This window comes from Trachurus japonicus, chromosome 13 (genome assembly GCF_045865225.1).
Source record: "Trachurus japonicus isolate A0001 chromosome 13, Traja_1.0".
NCBI classification, from domain to species: domain Eukaryota; kingdom Metazoa; phylum Chordata; class Actinopteri; order Carangiformes; family Carangidae; genus Trachurus; species Trachurus japonicus.
The window spans coordinates 29,144,842-29,170,990 of NC_140919.1; the positions used below are offsets into that span (position 1 = coordinate 29,144,842).

A 26,149-nucleotide genomic window follows, 5' to 3' on the forward strand; every position below is an offset into this window, starting at 1 on the left:
TGAAAAAAGGAACATCTCCAGGCGTATACAATCATATTTATTGTATAAAGACAAGAACACAGCTTGGGTAACTGGTCATAATCAGATTTTCATTGTCAGGTAGAAAAAAATGGGTTTGACAGTACAGGTTTTTAACTACGGGACTCAATGAACAACCATCACAATGTGATTAAAAAAAAAAAAAAGCACATAAGCACATACAACTACTCAACTAGAGTGGCAAAATATTCTTCTCAAAGACGGGATTAACGCTTAAATACTACATTATCACCACCTATAAAAAAATGTTCCATAATGCAATGTTGAATTCTATCAGAGTAAATAAAAGGTTCTCATTCGGAAACTGAAAAATAAAAAGCAAGACAAAAAAGAGGGCCATGAGGGTAAAAAGCATGCATTTTGTTCTTTGTTAAGCTTCTCAAAACACGTCAAATTATTCAGGCTTTGCTGTATTTTTCCTACCCTGTAGCTTTTCCCACACTTAGCATCCTAGAAATATACAATAACCTCTTCAACATGTAGGAAATGTGGAGTGCAGTTCAACAGACATCCACACTCAATATTCATTAAATGTTTTGATACCTATCATCTACCACCTCACGGTCACTGTTTAGAGTAAGACTTCATTCAGTAAAAAAATGAAAAGACGTTAAACTGTATACAGTTTAAGTGGTTGATGACTTAAGGTGGAACTGTACAAAATTCAATTCCTTGCAGAGGTCAGAGGCGTTCAGGACACACGTGGATGCAGGTGCAGATGGGTAAGGTCAAGCTACTGGGAACCAGAAGACGAGCCCTGGCTGCCCTGTCCAGGGTAGCTGCCATACTGGCTGTAGTACTGGTTCCACTGGTTCTGGTTCTGGTAGTACTGCTGCCACTGCTGAGCATACTAGATGGGAGAAACAGAAAGAAGGCACTTTTTTCATTTTTTCTGAGCTGTTTCTACATCTTTATTTTGCACGTTCGTTAGACACAGCAAGTGATTTTCAGCATTTAGTATAGTCCACCCAAAATCCAATGAGTCCTGCAGACTTAAAACTTCAGGTGGCTTCAGACAGCTTGTGTTTTTTTGTTTCTGTGTGGAGAGCATGGCTGCGGCAGATTTCTGTCTGCATTGTCTTGTGATCATCAATCAGAAAGCTATACTGCAGTGGTTTGGATAAACTATTACTCTACTATGAAAACTAAAATAAATCTAAAAATATATCTACTGTAATTACAGAAAATCCATGATGTCTATGAACATGTCAATTGCTTGTCACTTACCTGCTGATATTGCTGGTTGTAGCTCTGTTGTTGTTGTTGTTGTTGTTGTTGCTGTTGTTGTTGTTGCTGCTGCTGCTGCTGCTGCTGCTGTTGTTGCTGCTGCGGTTGCTGCTGCGCCTGCTGCTGTGGCTGTTGCTGGTGGTGGTTATATGTCTGCGCAGTGGCAGGTGTCTGGCTGTAGCTCTGGCTGTATCCAGGATACTGACTGTAGTTGCTGTAGTAACTCTGGTTGTAGCTGCCTTGGTTGTACCCTGGGTTGTAGCTCTGGCTGTAGCTCTGATGGTGAACGTTCAGGAGATTAGATTGAGTGACTTCATTTTTTAAAATTCAATTTAATTTCTAAAAGAGTATAAATCAAAGGTCATGCTCAGTACCTGGCTGTATCCTCCTCCCTTGTAAGGGGCTGAGCGATTATAGCTTCCTCCTGACTGCTGGTTACGGTTATATCCACCGCGTGAATCGGAGCCTCCATCCCGGTAGCTGCTGTAGCTGCTGCCACTGCTGCCCCAGCGGTTCTGGTTATAGCTGCCACGGTTGTAGCCTGCCAGACAAACAAAGGTAGTGTTGCAATAACAATGCATTCAGCAGTTCTGCTGTAAACTGACACTTGGGTAAAACAGCTTAAAGAACCCCCCGTCGAAAGACTTCGCCAACTCATTTTATAAGAACGTAAACTAACATATTATACAGTGAGAACAAATATGGTGTCAAGTATAACTGTTTCACTCACCTCCTCTGTATCCACTGCTATCTCCACTGCGGTTCTGGTAGCCACCACGGGACCCATCACGATTGTCGTACCGCTGGAAGCTACCGCCGCCGCGACCGCGGAACCCGCCCTGCCTGTTGTCGAAGCGTTTCTCAGGGGGCGGGCCAGCCTTGCGGCCCTCCTCATTGTACTGCTTCAACAGCTTTTCAGCCTCGTCTTGCTGCAGCTCAGCGTATGTCACGGCCTCCAGGAAGTCGCAAGCCTCAGGGATAGTAAAGTTGGCTTCAAGATTGACAGAGGTGACCACAGGAGGAGAGAGAGACAGTCCATCCAGCAAGAGACGGATGGAGAGACAGAGAGAGAGAGGGGTAGGGGGTTGTAGTGAAGACCAGAGCAGTCACACCACCGGAAAACAAAAAGAAAAATAATTACTACCATACAGAGGCAGAGGAAATCATAGAGAAACTAAGAGCAGATAGATGAAAGCAGAGGGCAGGGTAAAGGGGACAAACGTTACCTCCAGGGGAACATGGAGGAAACATTTGTTTAAGCAGACACAGGGGAGGGAGGAGACTTCAGTAGAGGTGGGGAGGGGGACAAAAAGGACAACTAGAAGGTTGGTGAGAAGAGGAAACAGCACTGCAAACCAAGGACAGATGATGTAATGCTATTACAAATTTACTTCTAACAACCTGAGCATGTGACTGCTTGTAAGCTTGTTGTTTGGAAACACAATCTTCCAGGAAGCCAATTGTGCAATAATGGTTCTACAGTGACATGGGCTCACCACGGCCCAACTCTCAGTTTGCAGTGCATTAGAAGAAAGCTGAATGGCAAGTGGCAAATAGAGGGCAAAAATAAGGAAGAATCAAATTCATGTGGACTGTTAAAATATGTCCAAGTCTGATATCTGGCCAAAGGCTATGATAGGGGAAGGGGGGAGGGGGCATCTTCCAAGTTTGATTTTAGAGACAACACATAGAAAAAGTAAAAAGTAGATCTGGTGTTTTATTTGTTGTTTCCACAGCGTTCCTACCTTTCATTTCTAAAACAGCATGATCGGGCACATCCTTCCCCTGCTCATTGGTTTGCTTTAATGTTCGTTCTTTTAAATCCTCGTCCGTGGGACAAATTACAATAGCCTTGCGTTGAAAACCTTCAAAAGGACGCATTTTTCGTCTCCTTGCTGATCCATATACATTTGTCTAGCAATGGTGACAAGAAAGAAGTAGAAGCTTGTTTGTTATTGTTTACTTGTAATGGCTTTCCACTGGAAGGAAGCTGGAACCCTGCAATAATGAAGTGAGAGAGGTTTGGCTTGGATGTCAGTCTACGTTTTTTACTCAAGTGCTAGAGGCCTCTCGTCACTCCACAGACTTACCTCGGACTGCACATCCAGGCACCCAGAGACTGCGGATGAACGGTGATTATTGACATAGAGGGACCCCAGATGTGTCTAACCAGATCTATATATTAGATGTGTGTGCTTACATCAGGCAATCATAAAAACTGATATTTACATAGCTTCTTCAATTGTCTCTTCGGTGACAACTAGCTGCGATGTGAGGATATGTTTTTTAATGTTGTATTTATTACTTGAGGTGTGCTCTCTGTCAAAGGCCATATCACTAACCATAACCCAAGCTCTTACGCCCTTTCAGAAAAACCAAGCATAAATGCAAAGTGATAGATCATGTCATGTCTTGAAAAGGTGCCTGCAGTACCTACTAATTACCATTACTCTTACAAAGTTTGTTACCTATTTGGGTAAGGAAAATTGGCATTCCATGACTATTGCTTGGAAATTGTGAAACATATTTGCCTTGATTTACATTAGCTGAATATCTGTAGCATTGTGAAAACTGCCATAGCATGTTAATGTGCTTCATCATTTGACACCCTGTATCCATACTTGCATGAAATTGCATGTAAGCATTAAAAATTCGACATCTTGATCCGTCACTGCTGCTGCTTGTGAAGCTTGGCCACATTTCAAAACACCAACTAATCCAGAAACATGTGACCTCTGATATTCAGAAGGTCCACACTTCAGTTTAACAACGTGACTGGTGGATTCAAAACATTCAACATATCTGCGAGTGCCCACAACGCACAACTGCTTCCTTCAGAATTTAACCAGCCGCAGACTTACACACATGCCGATGATAATAGAGTGAGCATCACGGTGAATCATGTTTTTCAAACAGTGAATGTGCTGTTGCCGGCGGTTACACACCTCACATAAGAGAATAGCTTCAAAGAGGGCAAACAACAGAAGTCTCAGCTACAATGAAAAAAAACCCTGTTCACTCAACAGTAACCACTGCCTTTACTGTGACCAGCAACACCACAACACTTCATTTTACTCAAAGTTATCTCACACTAATTTAATATGACGACACAAACACTTCCTCTATTGGAACTGTAACCCTCACCAATTTAGTCATTAATGGGATTTGCAACTTAACTGTGAAGGTTATTTGTTGTTGTACCAACACTATAAACAATCTGAAGACATATAGCATATATTTAATTTAGCTGACTTTTATGCCACAAAATCATCACCGTCTACAAAATCAACTGAACATGCGTGACAATACTTGATGACAACAATATTCTTTCTCTCTGAAGAGCCAGTTATGCCACAATCAAATCTGATCCAGTACAATAACAGCTTCCTGCTCTAACGGGTCCCTCCGAACTTACCTTGACTTACCTCATCTTCAAACGGATTCTAGTCCCACTCAAGACAACAACAGACAGATATAACCTACCTGCACGTACTCACAGAATCCAATGAAAAGCCAAAGTCCACCAGACCCACCTACCTTTTTCTAATTTTTGCTGAGCACAAGAATCTGAAAATCTAAAACCTGTTAGTCATTACTTACCTTTAGGGTCAATTTATTAAAAAACACACTCAAAAGCTCCATGTATCTCACTTCAAAATAGCTTTTAAAAAAGCTATCAACTCTGTCTTATTAAATTAGCAACAGAAGGTGTTTTTCTTACTCACCAGTCAGAGCTTACTTGTTTCTCAACATCTTTACATAGTCATGGTTTACTTGTACATTGTTGGATTCACAAGACAAACAATACTGTATTATGACAAGAAATAGCAAGTGCAAATATACTGAGGAATGAAAACATGAAATATTCTGCCACTTATGAGAGCCATTAATCATTTTCTTTAACAATGCATGACAAGCAAGTGACAACAGGGTGATCAATGCTTCTTCTACTCTATAATACACAGAGCCACCCTGAAAGATAAATAAATAGTCCATTAGAGAGATTGATCATCAGGGCACATTGACTGACTGTGGCGATAATCAGAGCAGAGTGTGGGTGAGAGGGCAGTACCTGGTCCAGGATGTAGTTGCGTCTCTTGCGGGCGGCGATCTCAATCAGCCTGTTCAGACACTGGGTGGCCTGCTGTATCAGAATATCCCAGCGCCCGGCGTAGTTCCTCTGGCGCCGAAGACCCATCACCTGCAGAATAATCAGTCAAACAACAAAATTAGGGGCTGTAAGACCAGTTGTGTATAACGGAGGGTTGGGGGTCGGTCCTAACCAACCTTCATCTTGTCCATGATGGCATTTGTGCCCAGGATGTTGTACTTCTTCTCAGGGTTAGTCTCTGCGTGTTTTATGGCCCAGGTGGTCTTTCCGCAGGCCGGCAGGCCAACCATCATCAGGATCTGAAACACGTTAACAAAGAAAACAAATCATATAAACCTTTTTTCAGCTTCATACAATGTGTAAAATGAAGCACTCTCTGCATTTCTTTATATCTAAACACACAGTACATTTATATCTCCAAATTTGAACATATTGATTAAAAGAGATATTTATAGATAATGGAGCTATTTGTTATTGCTACATGGCCTTCAGAGCATCAGCTTGCAATCCATTTACTGTGCCAGAGATTATAATTTGACAGGACAGACTTGAAGCTATGCTGGCTCCAGCTGGGAGCATAAAAACACAATAAAATGGGTCCATTTTACAGAAGCTGTGCATCATTCACTTTTGGACTGATTATAACAGTCAGTTACATATTTGAGGGGCAGAAATGTCAGACACTTTTCATTTCAGTGCTGCCTTACCTCGCACTCAGACTTGCTCGCAGGTCCCTTAGTGCCTCTGATCTTGTCCTCCATCCCCAGATTGTGGATGTATGTGTATCCCTCTGGTGGGGGGAAGTAAGGCTCCCGCTTCTGTCCAAAGTTGAACTCAACGGCACAATTCTTCACCAGCACATGAGGGAACAGGGCACGGCCTGCCAGTGCCTCCTTGGTTGTCCGGAAAGCCACGCCCAGCGACACGCCGTTCTTAGAATAGGCCATCTCCACTTCATCACCACTGTCAAAGTCCTGAAATAACAGTATGGAGGCACAAAATGCATCTTGAGTTTAACTAGGTAATTGTATACTATCAACCACATGGATTATAAACAAGATCCTTAGATTCAAATAATATAATTAAATCACTGTTGCACCGTTTCCGTAACTTACAATGTAACAGCCGATGACGTCATTTTCGCCAAACTTCTCCCCAAAGTCTGCGAACTTACAGTCAGATGATTTCTTTCCTGTTCCTCCATATCCAAAGGAGAAGGGCTCCTCGCCTACAACAAGAAAGGTGCAAGTGCAAAAAGTGCATTGTTTCTGTTAAAGACTACAGTTCTCTGGTGCAGCAAACACTCATTCATGACAAACGTCTTGATCGTTCACACAGATGTTCCTCTCACCAAGCTGAGTGCCGCAGTGGTTCAGGGACCATCCGATTCTGACCACGTGGGGATCTGGCTCGCTACTGGGCAGGTGCTTCACTGGGATTTCCTCATTGATCTAAACAGTGGTGAGACACACCAGGTTAAAAAGAAACCGTGAGGAGACTTATTACATATTTGTTTGAAAATCTTCCCAACCCTCTTAAGTTTCCAGCAGCTGCCATAATGCAAAGACACAACGTGTTCATGGTAGAAAAAAGGAGCTGGAGCTGCTCACACACTGTTTAAATGATAACAACATATTCTGTGTGTATTACCTTCATCTCATAACACACACGACCCTGAGTGACACCATGTGTGGCTCTTGCTCCAGCCCAGAGGTAGGCAAAGCCTTCGATGGTCAGTGGATAACCGCTGTAGCGATCGCGGGACACTTTGAAGTGCAGATCGCAGTTGTCTGAAAAAGAGCCCAAACACACAGACAATCTAAATGTATTTCAGGCACTAGACAAGCAGCATTTTAAACACAAACAACAAGGACAGTTGTCAGTGTCACTTCCATAAGTTTTGACCTTGAAATGGCTGTTGAAACATTTTCGTTAAGTCATCCGAGTCTGGGCTGAGACCAATTTTATTCTGTGTATCTTACTTACATGTGTCAATTGTGACAAGAGTGTCATCTATGTTCTCTTCCTCGTCTTCAGCAGGCGGTTGTGGCGTGCGAGATCTGTATAGTATCAAGAAAGTAGAAGGTTATCAGCCCTTAAAGCAACAATCAGTAACAATGCCATCACACTACTGTTGGTGTGCTGTACTGTACACAATTTAAAATGAGCATACCTCTTGTCCTCACGATGTTCATAATAGCCATAGCTCCTGTTCTCCTCATATGGTCTCTTACGGCTGTGGTGCCCGCCCCTGTCAGCTTCCGCTTTGATTTGTTCAGCCTGAGCCGCGCCATCTTGTCCACGCTGTTCTTCTGCCTTCTGAGAATCCTCCGTTTTATCTTCAGCAGGCTCAGGAACGGCATCTTCTTCCATTTTGACCTCCACTTTTATTTCTGCATGACAAATGAATAATAATTGGTGAGCTACATGTTCGGCGTTACAACAGTGCCATCAGTGAAAAGTAATCACTGAGAGCATATCTATAAAAATTGTTCTATGGTGGTGTAATGAAGAAATGTTTTAATATTCTGTTCTTGTGTTTATTCGCCAGGCGGGACGGGACACAAAACCATCACCAACTACTACTAACCACTACGTTTTATAATCTATTGTAACGCAGAAGTTAGGCTGTGCAGCCCCTTGAAATGCAGATTTTTGAACATTATTGTGTTTGAACTGTTTTAATCAGATCTGTATGTTTGAGAGGAAAATATCTCTGCCACTCAGTAAAAAAAAAGCATATTTCCCCAAACTCTGCACCCAGTCAGCAGAATATGTCCAACCTTGCCGTGTCTCGTGCTGTGTGTGTAAGCACTGCACACAAACGCGTATTACGTTGGTTTGACACAGTTTAGATTCCTGTTGGTTAACAGAGAGCCAGTTGTATGTTGTTGAACCAGCGGCTGTGACTGTGAACAGACAGAAGATAAAATGCCTCGGTTCTACGTGCTTGTGGTTCTGCAGGTTGATCAGGTGTGTTGATGAAGTTTGCGCTTTTGACCAGCAAAGGTTGTATTGTGCTTCTTAACAGTAACTACGATTGTGTGAGCTCTATTTGACTTCACCACTCTGCAAATTAAGTCATCTTTACCTCTGTGTGCAGATCTGGTGCAATGATGTGATATAGCTGACTCTGCCACAGGAGGGAGGCTGCCTTCAGAGAACTTCTGCATTAACAATAGTTTATACAATGTCCTAATATATAATGTCCCCCTCTAACTTGCAGATTTGTTTTTATTTATAAATGGACTCAATCAGTTCAAACACAATCTTTGGTTTCTCTCTCATACCCGTCAAACATATTTGTCATTCTCACTTCCCTGATTGTGATTTTTTTTCATGGCATAAAGATCGCACCAAACCATCTTCTTTAGTAAAAATCACTGAAACTCTTCAGTGCTTCCAAATGAACAGATGTCCAAAATTAAACCATTGACAAAACATTTTGACTACAGAGTATCTTAGTGTTTCACAATGCATGCTGATAAACTTCTGAAATTCACCTGGTTTGCCTTCAGCCTCCTGTGGCTGTGGCTGTGGCTGTGGCTGTGTCTGTGGCTCTGGCTCTGGCTGTGTCTGTGGCTGTGACTCCGGCTGTGGCTCCTGCGCAGTCTTGGTCTGTTCCTCTGCCATGTCAGACTTGGATATATCTACATCGGCTGTGAAGTCTGGCATGCTGTGGCCCGAGTCTGAAGCGGGCTGACTCTCATATGGCTCGGCCTCTTGCTCCTCCTCCTCGTAGTAACCACCTGAATCTCTGCCCTCATCCTCCTCTTCAGGGAGATCTCCTTCTCCTTCTCCCTCATCTTCACCTTGACCTTCAGCTTCAGCTTCAGCTTCAGCTTCAGCTTCACCATCCCCAGTATCATCACCAAAATCATCAACTGCTTCTGCAAATGATAAAATTAAGATGAACATCTTTTAGTTTTCACTCAAGAGTATAAAAGAGACAAATGAACACACTTGTGGAACATAATAAGTGCATTCAAGCTTATTAAAATGAAGTGGGGAAAAGTTTTAAAAGTAACAATACAAACTTTTGTTATCAAATAGCCTTTGTCTACCAAATCAGTTATATCTCAAGTATGGATCCCAAACACTATAGAGTGTATAAGTACACATGTAAAACTACGCATAGATTGCAAGGACTAATGTTGTCACACATATTTAAAGTCTAGTCTGGTGAGAAAGCAAAAAAAAATCTACATGAAGAAACAAATCAACACCTTGCTTCGCTTCAACATCCTCTACATCTTCTCCATCCCCATCATCTCCATCTCCATCATCTTCTTCTTCTTCGTTGTCTTTTTCGTCCTGGCTGTAGTCCTCCTCCTCTTCCTCCTGCTGCTGCTGCTGCTCCCCTGGCTCTGTAACATCCGCCTCAGTCTCTGACTCCAGAGCAGCTTTCAGTCTCTCCACCAAGTCTGCTTTCAGGCCTCGGGTGTCCAGGCCGCGGCGCTGGAGCTCCTCTTTTAGTTCGTTTACTTTCAGTTTCTTCACGTCTACACTCATTGTGTTTTCCGGTGTTTTTGTGTCCTTATTCGTTTACTGAAACACACGGGAAGCAGAATATGGTCAAGTACAGCTCACAACACTTAACTTCTGCTAAGTTTCAAATCGATATCTGTTGCGCGGCAGTCTCAGCCAAACAGCCTACTTTAGCTGGTTAGCCAAGCTAGCAGCGGTGGATGCAATAGTGCAGTAAAACCTCGCTACACTACTGGGTCTATAACCCGTGCAGTCCCTGCTTTATTAAAACTTTGACTAACCGTTGCCTGTGCAACTGCCTGTAAGACAATACTATAACTAAAACATCTATGAATTGTTATTAGCTTCAGGTTGCCGCTATGTGGCTAACGCTGGTTAGCATAACGGTAGCTAATGTCCCGCCAAACCGTGCAGGACAAAGTAACTTTAAACTCTCAGAATATTCCAACTGCAAACCATACTCCGCCTTTGCACGGGGATTACATAGTCAATGCATTGTGCTTTCAGTTTCTAACATAGTTATGATGCTAAATACGTTTAAAAATAACGTTGAGGCCTACCTCTTCTCACGCTAGTTGCGCGGGTCAGCAGCGGCGAAGGATTGAAAGACTCACGACTGCTCCCTGGCGACCGACGCCTGAACCGGATGTTTGAAACGCTCCAAAACAGGAAGTGTACTGTTTACGTTGAGGGCATTATGGGTAATGTAGTGTTATAAACATGTCCACCTGCAGCTGACACTTGGGAAGGGGGCTCCATACAGTTTTCTTTTTATTTACATGACCTGATGAGTAAAGTGGGAATGATCTGATTGTGTGCAATTTAACACAAACTCCATTAATTAACAGACAGCGTACAATTTTATTGAACATCTTCCTTTTACCATTGTCATCACATCCAATATACATGAACCAGAAGAGGGACTTGCAATGTTAACACAATATGGCATGTCTATGAAAATGTGTTATATTATCAGACATTATGTAGCCAGGCGTTTTGTTTCTTTTTTGAGTGGCATTATATAACTTATAGTCACTCACCACTGAAGCCAATGTAGCATGAAAATCAGTTTCAATGGTGATCAAGTCCATGAGGACTGCTAAAATAAAAAGATGTTGTAGCTGTTATCAAATATATTTACTTTCAAGTCTAACCCCATGTTTATTTATATATATATAGTCAAATCTTGTAATGAACATGCAAGATGAACCACAGAAATGTACTATGAATATCATAGCAATCCCCCTTTACAGCTAGTTGCTCAAAACATGAGCTAATGATAGCACCCAAATTCACAGTGCACTGATATGCTCTTGTCCACCTCTTCCACCCAAATGGGTTCAGGGTGTGTGAAGGAGGGTCATCTGGGTGTACATGGCGGCACTATGTTGGTCCACTCTTATTCCTTCACTCAGATCAACAAACAGCGCCATGCCACATAGCAAAGAACTTATTTCATCACTTTTGAGTGGGAGTAGGAAAGGATAGCAGAAGCCTGTTGACCTCTTTAAGCCGAGCATCTAGAGTCTCTGTAGTAAGTGTTAGTTCAGCGATTTGGGTATGTAGGCTTGTCATGGTCTCATTCAACTCCTCCTCTTTGCGGCGTGCGTTGGAGGCCTGCCTGCTGTACTCCAGCACCATACATCCACCACCGATGAGAAAGATGATCGCCTCTCCCAGTAACTCTGCGCCCAGCTCTGCGGCTGCATCTTCGTTCAGTGGCTTAATGGTGGCACCCCGAAAGCCCATGACCCTCATCTTCGTTTTCATCTCAACCCAGTGGTAGACTGTGAGGACAACATACAACACACAAGCACATGAAAATCAGGCTTTTCAATTTACAATTTGACCGATAGCTGATTTTTAAGGGCTAATGGAATAACAATAGTTTAGAGCAGGAAAAAGGTTGATGGCCAATTGCAACCTACAACAAAATTATTTGGTTCTCAATGAACAATCTTTTTTTAAAACTGAACAACTTAAATAAATTGATGTTTTTCATTATGTTTTACTAAGGTCAAAAGATTTTGAAGATGAAAAATATTAATTCGAATTAATAGCCTACTTATGAGAAAAGTTTTCTGGCACAACAGCACAATATTTGACATCACTTTGGCGTGATATTGTGTTGAACGACTTCTGAATTTCTAAATAACAGAGCACTCAAATACTAAGACCTGATATTGTAATATGAACAACAGGGACTCCAGAAAAGAAAAGAAAAACACACAATAGTCCTGTCAAAAGGAAAGCAACGGCTTCATAGTGTAACCCGTTCAATGACAGACGAGACCCGCCCTCTTCGAGCGTCCCTGGCTGCTATTGGTCGAGCACGTTAACCCGTGAAAATGATTGGCTGAGCGGTCTTGACTGACGCAATCTCATTGGTGGTTGTTGTAGCCTTCCCCGCCTCACCTACCGTCCGGTTGTCTGACACTGAAATCTAGCGGTCATTGTAGCCGTTGGCTCGTACTCACTCTGTGCCGGGGGCAGACAGATATAGTTTTTGAAGAACTCGCTTCTCCGAGCTCCCGCTTTTATCCGGTTCGCCACAGGCTTGCTCATTTGCCTCACTCCTAGGTAGAGGAGCTTGGCGATGGGGAAGGCACCGACAACCATCTTGGCGGAAACGCTCCACCAGCGTGGGGTGGAGTACGTATAGCGTACGCAGTGACGTTTTTGTCTGCGTGACATGATTGACGTTAGATGACTAACAATCCCGCCCTGGTTCACCCCCTATGGTTCACCCATGTACATCCATGGGTTCACCTGGAAACCGACTGAAACCAGTCGATCTGGCTAGATTTCACAATCCGCATCCGCAACGTAAGACTGAACAGTTATGTAACATGACATGATATGGATATGATGGATATTATCTTAATTATTGTAGCTGAAAATAATCACTCACTTGTGTATTGCTTCCTTTAGCCTACATAAACTTAAACTTTAAACTTTATTCATATAGGCTAGGCCTAGCACATTTCATAAAGACTGTAACACAAAGTGCTTCACAGATATTCATATGCCTATTTGTAGGCCCGTAAGAAAATAGGCTAACCTACTCGAATTATGTTTTGTTTGTTTGTTTTTACTGTAAATGTACCCTACGTATTACCTGGCATATCCTACAGAAGGTGACAACCATTCACCTATTTGTCCCCTTTTTTTTTATCTCGTTGTAATGCACTGCACGAGCATATAATGAAAGTTTGTTCAAGGCTTCCTGTGTAGCATTCAAAGAAAACGACAATTGAAAATGTGAGGTCAAAATCTGGGGCTTGTAGCTAATACCTGGGCCAGCTGTGGCAGAAACACCTGGCTCGGGTTACAGTAGCTCACAGGGAGACATCAGAGGGGCTGGACTCTGAGTCTAAATAACTCCAGTCAGTTCAGTCGGCTGCGCAGCTATGACTAAATGTCTGGAGCCACCGCCACAAGAGGCAAACACAGTGTAGGAGAGCAGACTTCAGGAAGACCAGAAACTCTGAGCAGGGCTCAGCTTTTCTTTTAAGTCCCGGACAAAAGAACAAAGGACTCTTATTGTTGAGGTGAGAAACTTTTTTTTTTATTCGCCACGCACCTCGGTGTGGGATTAAAATGTAGTAGACTCTCGATTAAGTAGCCTATGTTGTGTAATATGTTTCTGTCGTAGGCTACGACTTGTGCGTCGTTTGTAAAGTTTTTTGGGTCTATTCGTAGCGCCCCTTGTTGGGAAAACGCATATTTTCCCTGAGGCCAGTCGTTTCCACGGGCTCCTCGGTCATTGTGAGGGGTCTTGCGCGCGAGGAGGAGCTTCTTAAACTAATGAAAATCAGATGTTGGGCTGCCATCCCTGCCTGGCATGGCTCTCTCTCAGCACGGTCACATAGTGGCACTACAACATCCAGCTGCTGGACACTGACAGACTGACTATAGCCTACCTATAGCCTACAAGTCATAATACAGCTGTTGACAACACATCAGGCCTTTCAATCTATTTTAAGGGGTCTCTAATGATTCTATCAATAGCCTAAATGATGGTATCCACCACCTTTATGATCGTTTATGTTGGATCATATGGATGCATACCCTGCTCTGACCTGTTACAACAAAAAACATCAATGATAGGCTACATTCAGAATTCCCTTCATGTCCATTCTTGCTGTATTACCTGCCCATATATGTCCTGGAGGGGCTGCTTGCAGAGGCACGTGGACTAGCACAATCACAATTAGCACAATTGAAGGAGTTTAAAATATATTTCATTCCATTTCATTTCATTTATTTATTGAATTGGGACAGTGCACATTCATCAACACTGACGCATTAAGCATTAGTGTAAATGTGCCGGACTTAGCACAACTGCTAAATTCCAGCCGCAGTCCCAAGGCAGGTTTCTAAAAAACATGAACACATATATATCCACACATAGGCCTACACTTATTGATGTGCTATGATGTATAAATGCAAAAGAAGAGCTGCAGAGGTTATGATGATGACATGATAGTAATAATGTGATTGTGAATGATGATATTTGTGCAGCATATCTAATGATATAAATGTTGGTGCCAGTTGAACAGTGGTAATTCATTTGTCAAAGTCAATAGCCAGACTGATTGTTACACAACTGTAATTGTGAACAAACTAAACCTTCCTGTCAGAGGAGGATTTAGTTGGCATTTGTCCACTCTGTGTGATGTGCTGCCTTTGGTCTCTATTCAAACCAGCTGGACTGCATTGTGTGCACTGGCTGTACCCTGTTACCTGAGAAATGGTTTGAACACCAGTTCAAATCAGAACACCAAATTTACAACTTGCATGTACACACATGCAAGTTGTCAGACAGTGTTTGTCATCTCTTGGTAATGGCCATGCTTTGTCCTCTTCTTCACTCCTCGACATGAACATGCCACATAGTTAGCATTACATTGGCAATATAACCTGCCAGAAATGTCTGTCATGTTGTGTAGCACTGAGAGATTCCTAAGTCACATGCTCTGTGTGGAGGCAAAAAACTTTGCCCTGGCGAGGAGGAATAAGAAACAGCAGAGGCCTACAGAGGTTTTGAGAATTTATTACAATCTGTCGTCTAACCAAAGGGAACAACCAGTAACGATCATCAAAATAAAGACAGTCTTACTATTCTGCCAAATAGGGTGCAGCCTCTCTCAACCACAATGGTCTGAAGAGTCTGAACACCCACTGTCAGAATGACTGAGCCTTAAATACAAAATAGTTAGGCTACAGATAAACAAACAGTTCAAAGTAAGCTACATATAAATACCATTGTCATTCCAAAAGACATTCCAAATTGATTGTCAACATCAACTACAATTCAGATTAGCAGCTGACACTTATTGATTCAACAGTCATCCCTGTTTCTAAGACAATTAAACAGATTAAAACCAAAATGTCCCCTTACACTGTGCAGAACATAGATGTGAAGAGGATAGCAAGCAAAGTGCCAGAAGCCACTTTGCCAAAGTAGAGTCTGCAGCATCATGAAGCAAAAGAGGAGCGAAGGCAGGTTGCACCACGGTCGGGAATTCGTCTCAGAAGTATTTTTTGGTCCATCTGTTGTGGTCCTTGTCTAGGCATGCTCTATGACGATAATATAAATAGGGCTTCATTATGTGTGTCTCTATCTTTGGCAATAACAGTTGCATTGATGTGTTAAATGTGCCGCACTCTTGTTTGTGTATTTTTTCAGGGAGACAGGTTAAGCATTTCAGTGACTAAGTAGGTCAGAGATGTGGGTGTCAGCATTGTAAAAAAAAAAAAAAAGGCTACTTTGGGTGGAGTTTTGTATCCGAGAAGCTTTCAGTTGATGAAATCTGGGAGTAGAAGATATGATTAATCCTTGAGTTATTTATGGAAGTTCATATGTCAGCATGGACGCATTATTAAAGAAAACTCAAAGGTGTATAGCAGGAGAAAAAAATCACTTTAGCTTTATGTGATTCAGTTCTGAGTATAGTTTCATAAAGTATAAAACCTGGGGTGAGGTGCCACGGATAAACCTTTTTGGGGAACTTCCCCTGTGGCAAATTACTGAAGATGAAAACCACAAACGCACAAGCTGATCTCCTGCCTAGAATGCTATGACAGAGGTTCCTGATTTGGATGCAGTAATTACACAATAGTGGCCACCTGCAATTTGCATTCGCACAATTAGCTTTGGCTTCAATCTTTAGCCAGAATCCCCAAATATCAACAGCTCAAATCAAAGGACTCCCATTATATAGATAGTGTTGACCCAGGGCAAACTTTACAGTGGTTTTTATCTTTGACGTTGGACTACTGCCATGAAAATATTGTCATGGGACTGCATATCGATAATATTCATGTAGAATCAAGTTCTGTGCAAGAATAGCTGAGAAAGCTTGTGAAAATAAGATTTGAATAGCAGGGTTTATGTTTTCCCTAAGAGCTCAAGAGAGTGTATCACCACAGCCCTGTGAAATCACAACTGTGGGGATCGGCAGCAGGTTTATCCACCAGTGGTACTTAAGTGGTAATTTAGTTTATTTTTTGAGTGGTACAAGACACAGCCAGGATTAGAGTTTAGTACTCCTTGACAAAGAAAAAAGAAAAGTAAATCACAAAGGGAAGCTTCAAGTCATATCACAGGAGTTCTTTTGTTGTTCGGATTCAGCCATGTTCCCCACCAAGAGTGAACTAAGACAAAGCCAGACAGGTCTGCAGGAAGGATATGAAATTGTGTAACAGGAGAGGGAGGAAGTTTACAAACGCCTGGATGGAAATCAGGAGTTGAGCAGAAACTAGAAAATCAGTTTGATGTGTAATCATGGATCGTTGGTCAAGTACTTAGAAGGAAAGGGAAAAGAGGAGGGACGGCATCTTGGTCAGACACACCCTGGCATTCTTCAGAACTAATGATTATTGTCTTTAATCTTTGAGCCTCCCCTCTGCTTTCCACAGTATCATATGCTTTTCTGAGTGTCTGTGAGCATAGTTTCTGAGCTGCCAAGTACAGTAAAGGAGTTAAGTACTCATTCAGGGCTTTCATCTTGACTTTACCACTCCAGAGAGCTAATTGAAGAATGTTAAAATGGTCGAAACCAGCTGACATTGTAATGTAAGCACTGGGAAAGAACTGGAGAGAAAATGGTTATGGGGTTTTTCAAGAAACATCTCTTTTGAGAAAGCAGCTCAAGTGCAGCAGTAGGTCAGTGAACCCGGTCCAGAGGGCAGCACCACTGCAGCAACCACAAGCTGTGAGTCCACCTTAAATTTTCACATGTTTGTTTTTCTTCAAGTGCTTTAAGAAGAAGTCTACCCTAGAAAACTATTTAACCTTATTTGCACAATAGCAAAATATGTTGATAAGAGGCGAGGAAAAGGGAAGTCAAGATGCAAATCCCAGACACCTTCATACAAAACAGAACCTAGGAGATTTTGAATAAATCCAATTGATTCAAAACCACCAAATGACAACAAGAAAACCTACAAAGAGACAAGCCAATCCAGAATGGACTGAACATGGTGGTAAAAATACACAGAGATGTTTAAAGTCATGAGGTAAAACCTTTAAGCTATGTAAATATGTGTATTAACTTCTAACAGTACATTTAAATGACATGCTGTCACAAGGGCTTTATCCTCATTAAGTAATTAACTTCATATTTACTTGGGTGTTCAGACATGTTAATACAGAAGAATAACGCATAATCAGAAAGATAAACCTCTTAAACAAACACAAATTGATTGTTGAAATCCAAATATGAAATTATATGAACTTAGTTTTAGGGAAGTGATAGTGAGCCACTGACGACACAGTAAAAGCCCTGGAAGAGAAAACTAAAGAGTGCTACCCAGCACACTGAAGAGGGAGGACAGGGTGGGGTGAGTGAATTGTAGGGCAGGAAGAGAGAGAGTTGCGTGAGTGAGTGATCGACCTGACCTTTGTGAGTCAGCGAGAGTGTAATCTCATTTTGTGTGAGCTGCTCTCGACGGCGATAAGAGTCCCAGACACTGTGAGGTGAATGCCTCACTGGGAGGAGTGGTGAGGAATGTGAGCCTGTCACCAGAACAACAAGTCCCAGCTCCAAGTACAGCGCAACACACATTGTGAACAACATTATGGTCGTGTTGTTTCAATGTTGTTTCAATTAGATGTCTTCACACGATCTTCTTTCCTGAGGCTAATGTCTGACTCCGGGGAATGACAGGGAAGTGCCAGAGATTGATTAATGTTGGTCTAGCTTTAAAGGTGCTTACGATCTTTCACTACAAACAGCTTTTGTATCAGGCCTAATGACAATGAAATTAAGATAACTACCACCACTACCACCCTCTCTCTGTGAAAGACTTGCAGAGATGATAAAAAAACATGCTGTATACAAAAAGTCTAAGAAAGAGGGCACACTCAACATCTGTTCAAAGTAAGAAAATTCTCTCAACACTTCAAATCAGTATTACATGAACCAGATCTTGTTTTCTGTTTCGGTATAACCTGGCAAGATACAACTTGAGACAGATTTGGAGATATTCTAAGATTTATTTTTTCTCTGGGAAAAAGGTAGATTCAATAACAGAAGATTTCCATGGAGAAGGTAGGGTAATTCTTCTTACCAAATAACATCTTGACAGGTTATGTCAGGAGCAGCAACAGGTGCAAGAAGAAACCAACACACTTGTTGTAATACTCTAAATAAAGCAAATTGATGACATAATACAGTGTAAAGTGTGGCCCCAGTTAGTTTTTTGAAGTGGGAACTGTACCAAAATAGCCCAGAGTGATGGTAAGTGGTCACACAGCAGGCCAAGCTGCTGAATCATCAGGCACAGAGGGTTCCTTGTTTTTCCACAGTCAGAAAAACTGACCTCACTTTCTGTCTGTTACCAAACTTTCATGGCATAATTTGTTAAAGCAACTCTCTAAATGGGAGACAGGTGTGGGAGAATGGTGCAATATACTGTGATAAACATTTGATTTAATAACAATACATGGATATTTTACTGGCCTAAAAATGCACATATTTACTATCTAATGGGAAACACAGATTAATTGCATTTTTATTTTATCTAGATATTGCCCATTTATGAACGAAAGTTTCTATACATTATTAAATGTCCTGTATAACTAAGACCCTGAGCCTCTCTTCTGACTGGCTGACTTTCTTTTGAGTGATGTAGTAAAAACAACGCAGATTTCAGCTAAAACACTCTGAGAAATCAAATCCTGCAAGCTTTGATGGTGGGTCCGGGTGGTCTCCCTCGCTGCCTTCAGCAGTTGGTATTTCATTGTGACATCACTGATTTTTTAGGCTTGGTTTCTATACAGGCTGTGTGCATTTTTTCTTTAGACTGGGGCTTTGATACTTTTACACTATTAATGTAGGACCTTGAATTGCTTTTTTCTCTTATTCTTTTATTACAACAAAGTCTTACAAAGTATAAATTATCTCTCTTGTGACATAGGCTATAGACCTATATGGATGAGCAGAGATCAAAGAGATAGATGATACTGGTTGGGTATCATTTTGCTCCCAGGCTTGACAAGTGACGTGCTGGGATACGTAATTGTCTGGAGTAGTGGTATAATCTGTAATATGTCATCCATTTACGCAGACATTTAGACAGACTAGTCATGTTTGCTGTTAGCTGGAACACCTGGTGTCTCAGAGATTGTGTTTGAGTCAGCATGCAGGACAGACAGCCACCATATTCACAGAAATCAATTCCCTATAAGTATCTATGTCTCTTTGCAGTTGATATATAACTTTAACTTGTTTTGACATGAAGAATATTCAAGTTGTGTGTTCACAAATAGTTGGTTCTCTGTCAAGTGCCTAAGGGGATGGCATAAGGTTTGACACAGCAAGACCAAACCTAGATCAAAGTTGGAGAACCCAGCTTGTTCGTGAGTATCTTGGTGCTGTTGCGTTTTACCCTAGGGAGGAGCCGAGCCAGAGTCCTGTAAAGTGTCTACCCTGAATGCACACACTTTTGTAAAAACATTGTTAGTCAAAAATGCTTCAAGGATTTTCCTTCCTAAAAGCTGTGGTGGTTATGTCTTCCAGGAGCAGAACCCTGCTTTCTCACAGCCATGAGTTCTCAGACAAGCTATGGCACCAACATGCTGTGTAAGTTTCCACAAACCTCTGATTTGTCCTGTTGGCTCACTGTTTAATTTGTTCACATGGGTGTTATATCCTTTGCTAATTGTCCGTGGTATGCATGTGGTTTATGTTCAGTCCAGAGCATAAACGATGACCTCAACGCATCGCTGGCTGCAGCAGATGAGTTATCCAGAGAGTTTAATGACATGCTGAAGGAGGCCTCAACCGACAACAACAATACTAATTCTGGGCCCCAGGTACGCACACATATAGACAGACTCACGTACACAGACCATGAGCACTGGTTTCTCCTTTTAATGGTTTATTTGCAGACGTTTTGAATCATATTCCTCATAGTACTTGAAATGTACATGTGGGAGTGTCTTGACTAACTCCTGCACCCCCTCCTAGCTCGACCCTCATGCCACCAGCATCTGGTTTTTCCATTTGAAGGTTTCTTTCATCATCTTCCTCAAAAAGCTAAAATGGGTTCCTGAGGTTCATCTGCCCATGTTCTTCCCAAAATGATCCACTACTTTACCCACAGTCAATTATTAACACCTTGGCATATTAACAAAAACAAATATTTTGTTAATGATCATCAACATCATATCCCCTCTGTCCCAGCCTTTGGCTGCTGTGAAAAACCCGTGGATGTACAATTTTATTAATACAAACATAATAATCTTGATCTTTATTAAAATGATATAATGCTCAAATGTCCAATACTGTAGCCACTACTTACTGTACATGTTTTAACAGTTTCTAACATTTTCCCAGCAGATCAGCTATTCAGTCACCACAGAGATGCCTCAGTCCAGCAACAACTTTGTCACTTCACAGCTGTCAAGCAGCAGCAGTAATGGCAGCTCCAGCTCTGCTCCTTTCTCGCCGGGGTCAACATCCTCCCATCCCCTGGACTCCACCATCTACAGCAATCAAAACGTCCCATTGTCCCCTGTCTTCACAACCAACCCAATCTTATCCCCCAAGACAGCCCACTCTTCACATTCTCAAACCGGATCCGACAGCTACTCGACGTACATCCAGAGGAGCCCCAGAGGCTCACCCCACACCCCGAGACGCAATTCCCCCTCTCGTTACAACAGGAGCCCACTAGGTTCAACCAGCAGTTACAAAGAGAGAAGCCCATCTCCCAGCCACAAACATTTTGACCAGCCACCTCGCTCTCCTTCACTGCACTCCCCCATGAAACTGCTGAGTCCTTATGACAACAGCCAGAGGGGTCGCAGGTCGCCTCGGCCGGACAGAAGCCACTCTCCACTGGCTTTCAGTCCAATGTCCAACACGCTCCCAAAGAATTTTGGCTTCAGGCAATCTGGTGAGTGGCTGTAGTTATCCAGCAGTAATATAGTAAGATGTGGGCCAATCAAACCCAACAATAATATTTAATCATGGAGTTAAATTCTCCATATTTGCATTGTTGTCATCCTGAATGTTTAGACGCAGGGAGATGATCAGTAAAGATATTGTCATATGCAAATAAAATAGTACCAATGGGCTTCATAGAAGTACAGGTTAATGATCCAGTTTGTCAAACTAAAATAAATAAATAAATTGTAAATAGTAAATTTTTGCCACTTTTCAAACATTAAAACAAAAAAACTTTGTAAATAGCCTACAGTTCAACCTACCAGTGAAAAAAATGAGGAGTACTTTGTGTCACTCTGCCAACCCTCCTAGAATAATTTATATATTACATTTATGAGTTTGATGTCTCAGTACTCTTAAGGGATTGTTTCTATAAATAGAAAGTCTCTGTCTCTCCTTCTTTCTTCTTTTCATCCTCTATCTGATTCATGTATCTCTCCCTCTTTCTCTCTCTCTCAGACGACAGTCTGCCAAGGAAAAAAAGTCCAAGTAGGTGGAATGAGACAGATCTGGACGTGTCCTATGAGAGAAAACCTCACCACACCTATGACAGTAGGCAGATTTCTGTTACTTTTCTGTTGTTTTGTTTTGGGTGCCAAGTCATGGAACTGGTTCAAGTATTTATGTTCTGACCTTAAGAGCACTGGTTCTCTGCCTTCACTCTGCATTTCCTGTTGCAGAGACAGAGTGGAGACAAACTGTGCCAAATAGCAGCTGGAGAGAATCCAACCTTGATGGACCTCCTCCAGTATCAAGCCCCAAAAAGGTGGGTGTTGTTGTTGAAAGAGATATGCAAGTATCTTTGGCCATTCCACCTCGCTCTTGAGAAGCCACAAATGTGTGTCCAGGGCGAGCAGCCGAACATTTCATCTGATATTGTTGTTCACAGGTTAAATCAGGGTGAACAAACTGTAGATGGAGATAAGAATTGTCATGTTTAGTGAACACCCACCTCTTGTGCTTGAACTTCAAATCAAGCTGAAATTATAGTGTCTCTTTTAAGGGTATATTAACCTCTGTGGGACAGAAGATCATTGTGTTTTGTCAGGAAATAGCTGCCTCCCTCCACTTCCAGCAGACACAAGTCAAGTGTTCCTTATTGTTTCACTCTGTTCTACCATTTGGTGCTGACCAGATTAATCACAGCCTGTTGCTGCTAGCAGCTGACATGTGCATAGCTGCAGAATTAACTGTGTGATTTGAAACCACCAGAGACCTCTCACATGGATCCGATTAATTGGATAGGCATTTGCAAGAATTTATTTCTCTTTATTTTTTACTTTCCAGGATCCTCGCTCTCAAACTCTCCCATATTCTCCAGGTTCTCTTCCCCGTAACGCACGCATAACAGTACCTCCAGAGTTATCATCTCCAGCCCACTCCCCTTACTATCCTCAGCCCATCATCTCCCGCATTTCAATTCCCCCCACTTCTACTCAGTCCCGTCAGCGCAGACCCATCCCACTCTCTGTCATCATGCGCCTCCAAAACCCTCAGTGGGGAGCAATGGCGACACACCACCCCAGAGTCCTGGGAGGAGAAGGGGATATGGGGCCTTACCAACCTCTACCAGTCCTGAGGGAATTCTTTCACCCACCTGTGCACCATCCTCAGCAACACCCACCTGAGCTGAGACAGCCAGCCATATACAGCGATGGTAAAACACATTAATTATCTCCACACTCTCTAGGCTCACGGGATCTGTGTTCAGCTATCTTTGTAATGCAAATGCGGTGTGATATCGATCTTCACAGCTCTGAACGCTGGAGATATAGATGCAGAGTTAGAGCGGCTGGACATGGTTCATCACATCCCTGTGATCCCTGAGAGCCCCAGCATGCCGGTGCCAGTGGGCGGTATGGAGCAGGGCATGCCGCGTGCGCCCCGACCCCTGAGCCCCACCAGGCTGCAGCCGGTCGTGGCCGCCGAGGCCCAGGTCCAGGAGATCCCTAGCCTGGAGGAGCTGCTACGTATCCGAGCTGAAATCCCTCGGGCCCTGAAGAGACGGGGCTCCGTGGATCAGTCGCAGCCCCTGAAGAGAGCTTCGCACTATCAGCCGAACCAGTACAAAAGTCTCATCAACAAGCTTTTCCAGAGGAAGGCTCGAGGCCATAAGGGCGAACAAGGCAGTGAGACCAGCAGCTCCTCTGATGGAGAGGACGCTGCTACACCACCGGCCCCTCTGCCCCAGACATCGTCACTGATTCCCCACGACTTCAGAGTAAGACACTCACAGCAAATGATGATGTCATTATCATAAGCAGAAATACAGTGTAAAAAAAAAAGATCCTATAACTTTGGATTATTTGCAGTAGTTAATTGAATTAATACATGAATGTTTATGTCACTAATGTACAGTATCTGGTAACAGTTCTCAAGTCTCTGCAGTCAAGTGTTTGACATGAACTAGAACTGAGCATCCTTTTTGTCCCTTCAGAGCTACCATTCTATTCTGCGGCGGTCCAATCGGGAGCGCAGAGGTACTGGGAATCGAGCCCGGCTCAGTCCACTGGTCCTGCTGCTCGATGGAGCACTGGTCGGAGAACTGGAGACAGTGCAGAAAGCAGTGCAGGAGGTGTGTGTGTGTGTGTGTGTGTGTGTGTGTGTGTGTGTGTGTGTGTGCAGTAGTAGTAATGTACATGTACCGTGTATCTGCCACTACTTCAACTACTGCACCACCACAATTGCTGCTCCTTCTACTTGGACTAATTATTTATTTAAGTTAATTACCTTAAATACAAACCCATAAATCCATCAAGCTTTGATTCAGTAAGCAAAGCAAATATCATAAAGCAGGCAGATATCTGGGGTCCAATCCATTTAAAGAAAACCAATAATAATGTGAATAGTAAATAATAATGCTTCACACTTTAAATTGAGGCAATAATGGGCTATGCATTTTTCATTTTGGTTACAATGTTTACCTTACTTATCCTCAGCACTAACTATACATATCTATAGCGAGACAGAAAAGCCTCGTTCTAAACTTATAGTAAGAAGCAGTAAAATATATGTTATATATATCTCACATTGTCCCAGGGCAGGAATGTTGAGCATGCAGTCCAATGTTTGTTCAGCACAACTCTGCTTCTTCCTTGCCTGAATGTTCCTCAGTACAGCAGCCTCTATTTCCATCCAGGAGCAAATTATAATAGAAACATATCTTTGTTTAGCACCACATAACCTGATGTGTAAGGATACTTGAGGGATGAGGTAAATATATTTAATTTCAGTGAATCAAAGAATTCACTCATATGTTTTCCATAGATGAACGATCCCAGCCAACCCAATGACGAAGGAATCACCGCCCTTCACAATGCCATCTGCGGAGGCCATTACAATGTGGTGGATTTCCTCGTTCGCATTGGAGCCAATGTCAGCGCACCAGATAGCCATGGCTGGTAAATATTTACATACTGTTTTACATCTTTATACTCTCTCTTGTTGACTTTGACCTCTGGGGAAAGTTTGTGTAAACCAGCAGTGAAGGTGGCATGACACGTTTTTAAAGGTTCTTTCAAGCTTTTCTCATAGCCCAGTGAAGGTCACAATAAATCTTGGATATTTTTAGCCATTGTCCATGATGTATTTAATTTCAGTTGTTTTGTGGGCCCACAGGACTCCACTGCACTGTGCAGCCTCCTGCAACGATCGTCCTCTGTGTGAGTTTTTGGTGAGGAATGGAGCTGCCGTCATGGCCATGACGGAGAGCGATGGCGCAATTGCCTCCCAGAAGTGTGATCCTTACGCCGTTGGCTTTGAGGAGTGCGAGAATTTCCTGAAGGGTGAGGCAACTGCACCTACAAATGCATCACACACGCACACACAAACACACACCCAATGACTCTGTAAACATCAGCCATAATATGATGACTCATGAGATGACACATGTGACAGTTGGTCTCATCTGCCACACTTTATGATCATGTTTTTAAGCTTAGTCTCCTATTTCTCATTTAATACATTTAATACATAACATAGCATGTAATACAGCTAATGCTAAAATGAAAACAATAAATTTACATACAATATACCCACTTTGTTTAGATTCTCATCCAGAGCGAGAACAAATGGGAACAGAGACGGTTGTGGACATGCTGTCCTGGCAAAATAGTGTTTATTCATTTGTACTGAATCCACATTTTTACATTCTAACACTTGATAGCACTTGTAAAGAATCTATCACACTAAAACTTTGCATGTTTGTTCTGGTTGTTGAAGGTTTTTCTGTCAGAAAATGAAGCCACAACACACCTATTGTATTCTTTGTGATAACAGGTGTGGAGGAGGCCATGGGGGCGGAGAACAGCGGGGTGCTGTATGCTCTGTGGAGCTACCCTGCTCAGGCAGCTGATGAGCTGAGCTTCAAAGAGGGAGACATGGTCACTATCCTGCAGAAACCTGAGGGGTCGCCCTGGTGGTGGGCCTCGCTCTGCGGCAGGGAGGGGTTGGTTCCAAACAACTACTTTGGGGTAAGATGTCAGTTCCTCATGAACAGCGTGGCCTTCACTGACTTCATTTGTTTTTGGTACAATGCTGTTCGTAATAAAGAACAATTGAATGATTATGAATGTTTTTTTGTTTTGTTTTTTCAGCTTTTCCCAAAGGTTCGGCCAAAATCTCTCTGCTGAGTGGTCTCCTGATGATCAGCTTTGGTCAAACTGTTGCAGAGGACTGTCTCAGATAATCTGTGTGTGTCACAGCTTCACACTGTTGTTTGAAAGGAGTGTGCCTGTGCGATTATGAAAAGGCTGCGATGCTGCAGGGCATGAGAAATGTTTTTGATCTGTCATTCAAGGAGAGTTGAAGGAGATGTCTCAGTATT

General features: G+C 42.5%; 4 protein-coding genes across 8 annotated transcripts in view; 1 reads left to right on the forward strand and 3 right to left on the reverse strand.

The window, feature by feature from the left end:
• The window catches only part of nup88 (nucleoporin 88), a 109,946-nt gene that overhangs the window by 6,987 nt on the left and 76,810 nt on the right, over positions 1-26,149 (reverse strand). The window lies entirely within an intron of this gene.
• hnrnpul1 (heterogeneous nuclear ribonucleoprotein U-like 1) lies at positions 19-10,489 on the reverse strand. The gene is made up of 16 exons (XM_085795846.1): positions 10,426-10,489; positions 9,604-9,925; positions 8,881-9,267; positions 7,551-7,770; positions 7,364-7,437; positions 7,028-7,167; positions 6,729-6,828; positions 6,493-6,605; positions 6,085-6,351; positions 5,554-5,676; positions 5,339-5,467; positions 3,012-3,180; positions 1,997-2,257; positions 1,641-1,807; positions 1,267-1,542; positions 19-889 (listed from the first exon to the last, which is right to left on the reverse strand). Exons 2-16 carry the CDS (start codon positions 9,887-9,889, stop codon positions 773-775), a joined length of 2,829 nt encoding a protein of 942 aa, XP_085651972.1. The 5' UTR covers positions 9,890-9,925; positions 10,426-10,489; the 3' UTR covers positions 19-772.
• Positions 10,707-12,548, reverse strand: opa3 (outer mitochondrial membrane lipid metabolism regulator OPA3). The gene is made up of 2 exons (XM_085795818.1): positions 12,343-12,548; positions 10,707-11,652 (listed from the first exon to the last, which is right to left on the reverse strand). The coding sequence occupies exons 1-2, from the start codon at positions 12,482-12,484 to the stop codon at positions 11,324-11,326; spliced, it is 471 nt and encodes a 156-aa protein (XP_085651944.1). The 5' UTR covers positions 12,485-12,548; the 3' UTR covers positions 10,707-11,323.
• ppp1r13l (protein phosphatase 1, regulatory subunit 13 like) lies at positions 13,211-26,006 on the forward strand. 5 transcript variants are annotated; one of them, XM_085795819.1, is made up of 13 exons: positions 13,211-13,416; positions 19,894-19,956; positions 20,068-20,189; positions 20,713-21,274; positions 21,784-21,876; positions 22,005-22,090; positions 22,612-22,981; positions 23,079-23,545; positions 23,762-23,899; positions 24,592-24,725; positions 24,943-25,109; positions 25,603-25,796; positions 25,920-26,006. In XM_085795819.1, the coding sequence occupies exons 2-13, from the start codon at positions 19,920-19,922 to the stop codon at positions 25,953-25,955; spliced, it is 2,406 nt and encodes an 801-aa protein (XP_085651945.1). In that variant the 5' UTR covers positions 13,211-13,416; positions 19,894-19,919; the 3' UTR covers positions 25,956-26,006. The 5 variants fall into 5 exon arrangements, with proteins under 5 accessions (XP_085651945.1, XP_085651948.1, XP_085651946.1 ...); XM_085795822.1 differs by having other exon boundaries at positions 20,716-21,274; XM_085795820.1 differs by lacking the exon at positions 13,211-13,416 and adding an exon at positions 16,844-17,085.

What these genes read in the sequence shown, in the direction of transcription:
- hnrnpul1 (XM_085795846.1), bottom strand. Translation starts at nt 9,889, where the DNA reads ATGAGTGTAGACGTGAAGAAACTGAAAGTAAACGAACTAAAAGAGGAG. An exon ending in GCAACTACATCCTGGACCAG is followed by an intron (nt 3,181 to 5,338) that starts GTACTGCCCTCT and finishes CACCATTGCTAG; the next exon opens with ACAAATGTATATGGATCAGC. An exon ending in AGGGAGGAGGATACAGCCAG is followed by an intron (nt 1,543 to 1,640) that starts GTACTGAGCATG and finishes GTTCACCATCAG; the next exon opens with AGCTACAGCCAGAGCTACAA.
- ppp1r13l (XM_085795819.1), top strand. Translation starts at nt 19,920, where the DNA reads ATGAGTTCTCAGACAAGCTATGGCACCAACATGCTGT. An exon ending in ATACTAATTCTGGGCCCCAG is followed by an intron (nt 20,190 to 20,712) that starts GTACGCACACAT and finishes ACATTTTCCCAG; the next exon opens with CAGATCAGCTATTCAGTCAC. An exon ending in CAGTATCAAGCCCCAAAAAG is followed by an intron (nt 22,091 to 22,611) that starts GTGGGTGTTGTT and finishes TTTACTTTCCAG; the next exon opens with GATCCTCGCTCTCAAACTCT.
- opa3 (XM_085795818.1), bottom strand. Translation starts at nt 12,484, where the DNA reads ATGGTTGTCGGTGCCTTCCCCATCGCCAAGCTCCTCTACCTAGGAGTG. An exon ending in CTGTCTGCCCCCGGCACAGA is followed by an intron (nt 11,653 to 12,342) that starts GTGAGTACGAGC and finishes TTGTCCTCACAG; the next exon opens with TCTACCACTGGGTTGAGATG.